Source organism: Solea solea, chromosome 1, assembly GCF_958295425.1.
Source record: "Solea solea chromosome 1, fSolSol10.1, whole genome shotgun sequence".
Lineage (NCBI taxonomy): Eukaryota > Metazoa > Chordata > Actinopteri > Pleuronectiformes > Soleidae > Solea > Solea solea.
This window is the reverse complement of record NC_081134.1, coordinates 10,807,501-10,818,049: the sequence shown is the minus strand read 5'-3', so window position 1 is coordinate 10,818,049 and position 10,549 is coordinate 10,807,501. Positions and strand designations below refer to the sequence as shown.

Genomic DNA, 10,549 nt, shown 5'->3' with positions numbered 1-10,549 from the left:
AGCTCTGTTGTGTGGGTTGTTGAGATGAAGAGTAAACAACATGCCTACAGGAAGATTTATTCATCTAATCTCCCTGAACACTTAGTACAAAAGACTGTTAGGGTTGTACACGGGTTAAATTCATTGATTTATCAAACACTTTTGCTTAAAATACTTTTTGTTCATTTCCTGTCTGACCTCTTACACCAATCAAAAAAACTCACATATAAACAAAACACATGGAAAAAGTCAAGTGCTGTACCTCTGTTATGTAGAACCACATGAATTAATAGTGGTGGGACGGCCGTTAGCGTTATAACAATCATTAAAAAAAAACACAATAAATACAAACAAACTGTGGTGGTGTATTGACAAATACACACATGATATGAAATGTGCCGGAGCACCAGATAATGAAGGAATAAAAAGAAGAGGAAAAACATTTGTCCCTGAAGCTACCTGAAGTTTGTTGGTGTTGTGCAAGTTGTGCGAAACAAGTCCTTGTAGGTTTTTAGTGTTCCATTCTATACACACACAGTACACAGTGCTTTATGTCCAAAAGGAGGAATATAACGATAGACAAGTTGTTGTTGTTTTTTTGAGTGACCACCCCATAGTCCACTTCATGAGCTATAGAAGACAAAAAAACAACAACACCACCTGTCTGTCCCTTTAGTGAGTTACTTCAGTTGGATTTAGAGGTGGGCCTGCCTACTGCGTTCATTGCGGAGGGCAGGGTGACGCGCTGCTCGTCCATCCGTTTGGCCTGAGAGCGCATGATGAGGCTGAAGAAGTCCTCGTCTGGTACAGTGGGCCCTCGGACTGAAGGAGGGGGAGGGGCACAACGCTGGTCGTCCAAACGGGAGCCCTGCAAGGAGAAAATAGTTTGAAATCTGTTCAGGGCATTTTAAGTTATATGATATGTGTATGAAACTTTAGGGGGGGGGGAAATAATGGTTGAATTTGAATATACTTCCTATGTTTCTAAATGTATATATTTGCATTAAAATAAAAAAATTTGCAGTTTCTGCAACAGCTAAAAATGACAACACCAGACAGGCCCACAAAAAATTTTAAAAGCATATTGTACTACCATCGGTACAAGTTCAGTTTTATTTTTTTATCATAATTGTGCTTATAGCTTCCCACAGACTTGACCGTCTGCCTGACATTGTGCCTCTCTCTCTCTCTGTGAGGCTGGGTGAGAAAAACTGGGTCAAACCAGAACCACAGTGTTGTGGTAGTTACTCAGAGGTTCCACACTGAAGCTTTAAATGACGTGTTATTGTCGCACTGTTATGTATTTTGATGTGACCGCAGCTCCTCTCCAAACAGTGAACACACAGTCTAATCTGGTACCTGGCACTTCACAAGCATATCGAAGAAGTTGTCGTCAGGCTCAGCGTTGTCAGCGTTGGCCATCAGATGGTTGAGCACAGCCTGGTTGCTGTTTTGATGGAGCCTGAGTCCCGGAAGGCTTCCACCGGCTGCCGATGACTCCTTTAACCGCCGGCCTTGGGCGCCCGAGATGTCAGCAGTCTCTGACACAGCTGTAGAGAGAGTGAGGATTAAAGAAGAACAGGAGGGATGCTTTATTTTAGGAGGAGAGTGAAGTTTAATGAAAGGAATCTACTGATTTTTGAGTATTTGTATGTATGAGGGGCCACAAGGCAGAGTAGTGACAAGTGGTTCGAATCTCATTTTGCCCCCCCCCCCCCGTGGCCCTGTGGTAAAGAGGCAGACAATCAGAGAGTGAGCGAATGTATGAGCTCACATTTCCTGATGACTCTAGGAGGAGCCTCTGGGCCCCCATTCAATGATAACCTGCTGCCCTTATCCTGTATAGAACAGCGCTGGTCATCCATACGGTTGCTCTGGAAACGGCTCAGCAGGTCAAAGAAGCCTTCGTCTCCGAGCATGTCAGGACTGAGTCGCTAATTGAGTAGAGGAAAAATAAAATAAAACAAGAACATGAAACACAACATGACAGGAGAGAGTATATGGAGCCTAAATTGTGCTCCCTTTACCTTCTGTGGTCCCTGTGTCGACGTCTGACTGGTGTCCAGGGTGTTGCTGGTGTCCTGGAGGACCTTACTGGAGCCACCAGACTTGTACTTCTTCCCGCGCAGACGACTGACAAACAGCAGTTTGGAGGTGCTCTTAGCCAGTGAGGGTTTGGACTGTTTGGTCAGGATGTCACTGTTGGACTTCGGACCCTTCAGCACAACAACAATTGATCAGTTACCACAATGAAGAGGGACACAATGGGACTGACTGAACAGCAAAGCGTGACCTGAGTAATGACAACATCTACAGTACTATGTCATATGCAGTGGCCGTTCTTACATTCATCTTGTCTGGAGTGAGTTTCATCAGCTCCAGGTTCTCCATGCTGCGTCTCCTGCTCATCCTCGGCCTCGCTCCTAAAAACAGATGAAAACTGGTTTACACCCATGACAATGACACACCAGATACCATACTTTTTGTTTTTTAATGTAGTTCTTTCCGTTTACCATGCTGGTTGTAGTCTGTATCCTTATTCTCAGAGAGGGTGGAGTTATTTGTACTGTAGCTCAGACCCAGAACCATCTGAAGATCTGACACATTCATACGAGCCGTCAGCTCCCCGCTCCTGTCTCCAGTCTGGAAACAAAACAAATGAAAACGTAAATAAAAAAGTTAACTATTAGAAAAGTAATATATCTTGACATGTTTTTGGTACATTTTAAACATTGTATACCTCTTTGCAAATCTCCAGGTGTTTCTCAGCAAAGTGCATGGCCTGGTCGTGGTTCCCCAGTGCAGTGTAAGCATTTCCCAGACTCCAGCATGCACGCCCTTCCCCAATCCTATGGAAAAACATGTTTAAATGAAGCTAACATGAAGGGGCACAGTGAAAACACAGTAAACATCAGCATCAATCCTACAGTAAATGCATTTATGTACCTGTCATTAAGGTCCTGGGCTATGATGAGGTGCTTGAGGTGGTAGTCTATGGCTCTCTCATAGTCCTGGAGAAGTGTGTAGGTGTTGCCGAGACTGTAACAGGCCTGAGCCTCCACAGCTCGGTCTTTCAGCTGCCTCGCCAGCTGCAGCGTCCTCCTGACAAACACACAGACGGGCTGGGTCAAGCGCCGCACAGACGCACCATCACCATATATATATATATATATATATATATATATATATTACTAAATTAATCTATTAACTATTTTGATAATCGATTAATCGGTTTAAAGAATTTTTCGTGATTAAAACAAGATTTCCAAATGTTTGAGCTTTTTAATGTGAGTATTTTCTTCATTTCTTTGCTCTGGATAACAAAGAATTCCTTAAAAGTTAATTATTTGGCATGTGGACAAAACAAGACATTTGAGAATTTCATCATTTCCAGGTTTGACGAACACCGATCAACATTTTTTAAGGTTTTCTGACAACGATTAATCAAGAAAATAATCCACAGATTAATCGATTATGAAAATAATCATTAGTTGCCGCTCTAATAAACATGCTTTATTGTATTCTCAGTCCGTGTGTGAGCTGTGGCTTACTTGTAATTCTCGGCCGCCACGTCAAATTCACTTAAAAATATACAGGCATTCCCCAGGTTGCAGTAGGCCCGCCTCTCCGCCGAGCGGTCACCAAACTCTTTGGCTATGAGCAAGCGCTGAAAATCAATCACACATTAATTCCATGATTAAAAATCAAATGTCAATAGAAACATATTCAAATAGCCTACAATAGAGTTTTGAGGGTTTCTTCACACCTGCTCGTGAGAAGCCACCGCTTGGCGAAAGTTTCCCAGCAGATAGTGTGTATTGCCGAGGTTCCCGTAAGTTCGACCCTGTGCGGCTCGGTCTCCAAGATCTTTCACTATGGCCAAGTTCGCCCTGAAAATCCACATAACAAGCAAGTCAGTCGCCACTTAAACTCATAAAAACAGTAAAAAAACAGTAGTAACAAAAAATAAACAGTTATTTTTGCACACACACCATTTAATGCTAGTGAATTTGACCTCTGAATTTAACCCATCCTTATTATACACCAGTAGTGACCACACACAAACCGGGTGCTGGAGCAGTGAGCACATTGAACGTGACACAACAGACAACACCACAACGCAGCAGCCACATGACTGTCGTGGTTCTAGCTCCACCCACACCGTACCAGTTTCTCTGGCACCCTGTTCCACTTGTGGTAACACGCTATGCCATTAACATACACAAACACTGCAAGACTTACTCGTAATACTCAGCTGCCTTCCTCAGTGCCACCATGACTTCCTCTGGGAAATCCCCCGGCTCTGCTCCACTCCAGCATATACTTTTGCCCTCGGCATGATACACGTTCCCAAAGTTATACAACGCTCGCGCTTGACCCACCTGACACAGATCAAAGAAAAACAAGTCAGTGCTACAAGATGAGCGTTTTCTGAATCCGCCACACACAACATAATATTTCACTCCAGTAGTGCTGGGCAATAATTCAGTGACACAATGTATCACAATTGTATATAACAAAGATTCAATATATATTTATGCACTGTGCAAATACACAACACATATAAATGGTTTGATTAATTTTCACAAAATTATTTAACAAGTGTTTGCTGGTTTCATTCTGTTAAGAAGGTTAAAACCACAATTTACTGGTTTATTAACTCAGGAGCAAAACTCAGCCTTTTACATTTTATCGCAATAATTATTAATAACAACTGATTTCAAGAGAGATTGTTATTGTGATAATGGTTTTGGCCATAATGCCCAGCTCTACTTCCAAGCTTAAGTACCCTGCTGCCTCACCTTGTCGTTCATGTCCCTCGCTATGTCCAAGTGCCTCTGACAGCAAACCACAGCCTCATCAAACCGCCCCAACACCTTTAACGTGTTGCCAAGGTTTCCACTGGCTTTGGCTTCACCGAGCAGGTCACCAATTGTTCTATACAAGACACATTACAGTATGTGAGCAATCACAAAATAAGCAGAGTAAGGAGGAATGTTGTTGATGATCTAACCTGGTCAACGTGAGGTCATGCCGGTGAAACTCCAGGGCCTTGGTGTAGTCATGCAGGTGGAAGTAAGCATTGCCCAGCTGGCTGTAGATGGCACTGAGCACCTGCAGGTCTTCTGTGCCCACCTGAATGGCAGCTTCAAAGAAGGAGACACCCGCTCTGTAGTCTCCAACCTTACAGAGCCGCTCGCCCTCCAACGCCAGCTCCAGGCAGGACACCTCCATTCTACAGCAGCAGAGGGAAGCAGAATCAGTCTGTCAGGAGTTATGTTTCAACTTGCTGAGCCTTAGAAAATAGAGAAAAATATCAATAAGCTGCTCTAAAGTGTCAAGAATGCAAACAACAGTAAAAGTTGTAGAAGGTATGGAGAAACAGACCTACTCTGACTGTGACTTCAGCCAACTGAGAGGACCTCTTTCTAAGCAAAGGGAAACCGTTAAGCAACTTCCTTCCACTGCGGAAAACAATGGCTCACACTAACACGTCTGTCAAAGTATGGTAGAGTCCTTTTGCAGTCATGAGAGCTCATGAGCATTTTCATGCAACTTAACACAGGAGCAGATCTCCTCAGATGTTCTGACAAGTGAGGTTTTGTGAATTAGTTATACAAGAAACACAAAGTTACTGCGAACTCTACAAACTTGACATAGCAAAAACAATTTAAACACCAAATAGCTACCTGTAGCAGGGTAAAAAAAAAACACACAAACAGAATGAGACTTCAATTAACAGTTACCCAAATAATAACTGAACAGTCAAGACTGAAGAGGTAGTCTCAAGACTTTTCAAGCAAAGATGAAAGGGAGAGTAAAACAATGGCATATGGCTATTCTACAACACACCGTTTACACTAAAGAACTTTTGTTTTTCAGGAAGCTGAATTGTTGGAAGGACATCAGCTTCACACAAAGTCCTTTCAGTTTGTTTATCTCAGGATTTCCTGCTATACCCAACCCAAGGTTTTGTTTGAAGGCTCTAAAAAAAAAAAAAACTGACCCAGAAAACACATCAGATGACGTCAACACTTACAGTCTATGGTGATCTATTAAACTGACACAAAACAACAAATAAATGAGCTTGTTTCATCACACTGCTGAATAAAGGCAAACATGGTCTCCTGAAAAGTTGATAAACCTTGTGTTTTTCCATCAACCTTGGGCATTAGAGTAGAAAGCCTTTTAATACCAAGTAAACAACACATTGAACACTATAGCCATGGCAAACACTAGCCTACCTGCTGGCTTTTCCTGTCTTACAAAAGCAGCAGGAACACACGGAGCATCTGAGAGGCATCTACTGAGGTTTCCACTGGAAAAACCTTCCAGGCTGCTGCTCCCTCTCTTTCTCTGAAGCATGGAGAGATTAACTCTACTTCATAGCCTATACCAAATGAAAGTGATGACAATCCTAGTTTGTGGTTCAATTAAGTCTAATAAAAAAAACAAAAGTGGAAAAACAGCCTTCCTTTTCTCTGTTACCATCTGACGTCACAGAGATATTTTTGCATCACACACTGCAAAACTGTCAAGGAGATGCGTGGTGTTATCAGAGTATTAACTTCCAATGCATGGCAGCGAAGAAAGTTTTCAATCAGCATTTTCTTCGGTTTAATCTGCTTATCTTTCCTGCAGGTACACTTGTGACCTGGTCATCTGAGATTACAGCTTTGGAGTGCACACACGACAGATTAAAGAGATGCTGAGTAGATTTATCTGAGCTGTCAGAGACAAACAGACTCTGAAGTGTGGTACACTGGAATCAGTTAGGTTAGTTAACAAACTTGACAACAGCCCTTATTAGGAAAAAAACAGACATCCTTTCAAACTAGCAGATACCCACTCCATCCGAACAAGATGGACACACACGTGAGGAAACACAACACTGACACTGATGAATTTTTCAGGGCTTGTTAAATATTGAAGCTGGAGCAAGTCTCTTTGTGTTTCGCAGGTCACACCTGCTGCAAGCGCTCTTCACCTGGGTATGTATGGACAGCTGGCTGATGCCTATTGTTTTTGAGGAGACTCATCTGCCTTTAGTCAACAAACTCACAGAACCTCAGTAAAATGAGACTGACACGCCACAATTTCACGTCCACATTTTACATAAAATACCGTGTCATCAGCCATAGACACTGTTATGTCTAATGTAAGTGGCATTCAAATAATTGCAAATACAGAGAGATTTTCTTCTATTAATTATCAATAAACGATTTAATCAATAATCCTATCCAAAAGTAACGAAGAGGAAAAGATGAAAAGCTATGAAATCCGAGCCCCAGTTTCAACTCTACAACTAATAGTTGAGAGAGAAGGTTTTTCCTACCTGTAACGGACATGAAGAGACTGTTCCTCAACTCGCGTACTAACCACTGAGGCACTGGTATCCATTGAAGTGCATAATATGAGGGAAAATCCCAGTTTCGTCCTCAAAAGAATGAGCCGTGTTCAAAAGAAGCGCCAGCGAGAAAGAAATACGATTCTTTCGTCAAAAGGAGTTGAGAAGGAGGAGGCGATCGATCCTAACAAAAACATCAACCAATGTGGTGAAATATGCGACTGTCTCTCTGCTGAATGTTGACAAGGAACAGTGACCACATAAAAGCTGCAGAGTCCTGAGTGTCAGTCCACACACTGCCGCTTTCGTATACAGCGTCACTGTCCCTCAATCTCTCCTCAGCGGCCTTCTGCAAAGAGAACACAAGATGCTGTATGTGAAGCCTCATTCTGGCCACACAGTGCCATGGCAACACCAACCAAACAGCAGTGCGCACAAGGGGGGCAGGCAGGAAGCGAGAGAGCAGGACGGGAATGAATGGATGGGGTCAACACAGGCAAGCTGTCTAACTAAGACGGTGACTCAGTTTATCCAGGCTTGGAGTTGTGCGTATGTAGTCTGAAGTTGCAACAAGGTGAGAGACGGGATGTGCTTCAGCAAGCAGAGAGATGCTGTGATTGGCTGAGGAAAATAGAAGCACTGGAACAAATCATGTTGCAACAAATGTTACGATTAAGTAAAAGACACATAATTGACTGTGCCTAAATGACTCCCACCAAAGGAAAGGACAGCCATAAGCAAGCTACGTGCATGTTTGAGACAGAAAGCAGAGCTAACCATTACCTCATAGCCACACCCATTTCTCCACAAATTTTAATCCTTCAGACCCTCCCTTCTGTTCACACACACGCACACACACACACAATGGGAATTGGAGCAGAGCAAATATTCTATCTATTCCTATGCCAAACAGCTAAATGTTAAACAAGAAGAGAGTGTGTTCACTTCAGTGACCAGTCACTCAGTGATAGCCTTTTCCCACGATGTTACCTTATAATTCATTATGATTATATTATATTATATAAAGAGGGCCTGAACTCTGATGAGTAGTAAAAAGTCTTTATAACATTGAAGATTATATGAGCTCTGTCAATACTACCCAGCCCAAAATACTGTCAGATGCCCTCTATATTTAGGAATCCAGTTCTACCCTGGGCTGACACAGTGAGATATCTTAAAAACAATTGATGATCCAAATAAAAACTGAAAAGTAGTTTTTTGAAGCATTCCTATTTGAGTAAGATTAACATTTACATATTTATATCACTGTAAGTGAATATCTAAATTCAAGAATTAAATTTTTTTTTAAATCTGTCAATAGAGCACATTGAAGAGGAACAAAACACAAGTGATGTACGTGTGTTTAAACAACTAGTCTCATAAGATGACTAGTACCCCATAAACATGAAAACTACAGCACATGGCGAGAGTCATTGCAGTGCATGTCCCTGTGCATTATTACCATTGCCAATTTACGCTTTGCAAGTGTACGTGCAGACTTTTCCACTATTGTATGCCAACTTGGTGTGTTTCCAAGAGACCTGCCCTGCTCACCGAGCTGCAGCATATATGAACATGGCTTATTCATGAAGAAATGATGTGTGCCTAAAGGCACATCAAACAGAAAAATAATGAAAGTAAAAGCAAGGTGACATCTTGCCGAGTTATAAATAGGATATGATGACACAGATGTGTCTATTTTTTTCTCAGCCCACAGATGCACTAAACTGCTGGTGCCTGTGGCTGCAAATTCTAAAAAAGGAAACAGCAGTCAACATTGCACCATGAGCCATCAAAATCTAGCACCAAAATAAGAAAAGGAAAAACTAAATAAGTACTGGAATACTGACCGAAAATTCTTCCACACAGGAACAGGAAATCTGGGAAGCCTGCAATGAAAATTGCAGTGACCATGAATGTCAATACAGTGAAAACAAGATGATGTTGCAGTTATCATATTGTTCTCCACACCAGACAATACACAGTCGCAAGCTTATCATTAGGTACACAACACACACACATATGCAGTATGTGTGTATGGGTCAACTCTCAATATATCCAGTGTAAATAAAGGATAAATGTTGTACATGTGTTATGTATATACATACATAAATATAAAGGCACGAAATAAAATATTCAACACAATGGGAGTAGTAGTAGTAGTCTGTAAGTATGTAATGTGAGTTTCATTATACCAAAAGTATAATGACAACAGACTTTCATGATTATGAGATAAGTCAAAATGCAAATTGTTGTGCATACACTACACATGGGCATTTAAACAGTAAAAAAACAGATGATGCAGGCTTTGCTCTAACAATCAACTTCATTCATGCAGATATTGTTACTATGGAGTGAGGTCGATAAACTCAGCAGCGGAAAGCAAACACTTGAATTGAAATAAAAAGAATAAAGCATAAAATAAACGGAACAGCTGAAGCTAACAGTCAACACTGGGTACTGTCTCACAAACCAGAACCACATTAGCTACTTAGCATGTTAGCTGCCAAACTTACGTTAAACGATCCAGTTCGAACAATGGGGACTTGTCCTCTCTTCTTTTCTTTACTTTTTCACAATAATTAAAAACATGGGTCCCTTTGAAAAACACATGAGCATTAAGTCGATAATATGTCGGTTACCCAGCCTGACGCTACATTGTTTTCTAACTTTTACAAAACTTGGATTTTACTTGGGAGGGAATCAAATACAACAGTGCAACTGCAGCACTAGCATAGCGTACTGTTTTCTACAACTAGCCAATCGGAGGACGAAATTCAAAGATAGCCACGCCCCGAGTACCTGTCATTGGACCAATAGATTTGAATAGAAAAGAGATGACGTAGTGTTACGCTGAAGCTGTCAGTCACTAGTATCTTACGTCAATGTCAAACAAATCTTGACCTCAATAATGCTATATAACTTTTGTAGTACCATCCCATGTTACAGTTTAACATTGTTCACCACAATTGTACAAATTATAAATGAATTATATATTATATATTAACAAATATGTGTAAACATGTATTTACTTACTTACTTATTAATTAATTCATTCATTCATGAAACTTTCTGTGTCAGAATGTTTTGTAGTACATATACTGAATACACTGTACATTTTCTGTGGATGTGATTGAGGAATAGCATTTTCTGGACAAAAAAAATAGAAAAAATAAAAATAAAAATGGGACTGAATGCGGAAAAATGAAAAAATATTTTTTT

General features: G+C 41.1%; 1 protein-coding gene across 2 annotated transcripts; it reads right to left on the bottom strand.

Moving 5' to 3' along the window:
- Positions 1-41: 41 nt before the first annotated feature.
- Positions 42-10,062, bottom strand: gpsm2 (G protein signaling modulator 2). Of its 2 annotated transcripts, XM_058628674.1 has the most exons (16): positions 9,844-10,062; positions 9,178-9,216; positions 7,316-7,676; positions 4,994-5,215; positions 4,782-4,917; positions 4,222-4,361; positions 3,746-3,869; positions 3,531-3,646; positions 2,926-3,081; positions 2,720-2,828; positions 2,493-2,622; positions 2,326-2,402; positions 2,007-2,195; positions 1,754-1,913; positions 1,339-1,529; positions 42-847 (listed from the first exon to the last, which is right to left on the bottom strand). In XM_058628674.1, the coding sequence occupies exons 3-16, from the start codon at positions 7,378-7,380 to the stop codon at positions 665-667; spliced, it is 1,998 nt and encodes a 665-aa protein (XP_058484657.1). In that variant the 5' UTR covers positions 7,381-7,676; positions 9,178-9,216; positions 9,844-10,062; the 3' UTR covers positions 42-664. The 2 variants fall into 2 exon arrangements, with proteins under 2 accessions (XP_058484657.1, XP_058484666.1); XM_058628683.1 differs by lacking the exon at positions 7,316-7,676.
- Between the last annotated feature and the right edge of the window lie 487 nt (positions 10,063-10,549).

Coding starts and splice junctions, on each gene's coding strand:
- gpsm2 (XM_058628674.1), bottom strand. CDS start 7,380: ATGGATACCAGTGCCTCAGTGGTTAGTACGCGAGTTGAGGAACAGTCT. Junction 4,918..4,993: donor CATGACCTCACGTTGACCAG/GTTAGATCATCA, acceptor TGTCTTGTATAG/AACAATTGGTGACCTGCTCG. Junction 3,647..3,745: donor CGGTGGCTTCTCACGAGCAG/GTGTGAAGAAAC, acceptor ATTGATTTTCAG/CGCTTGCTCATAGCCAAAGA.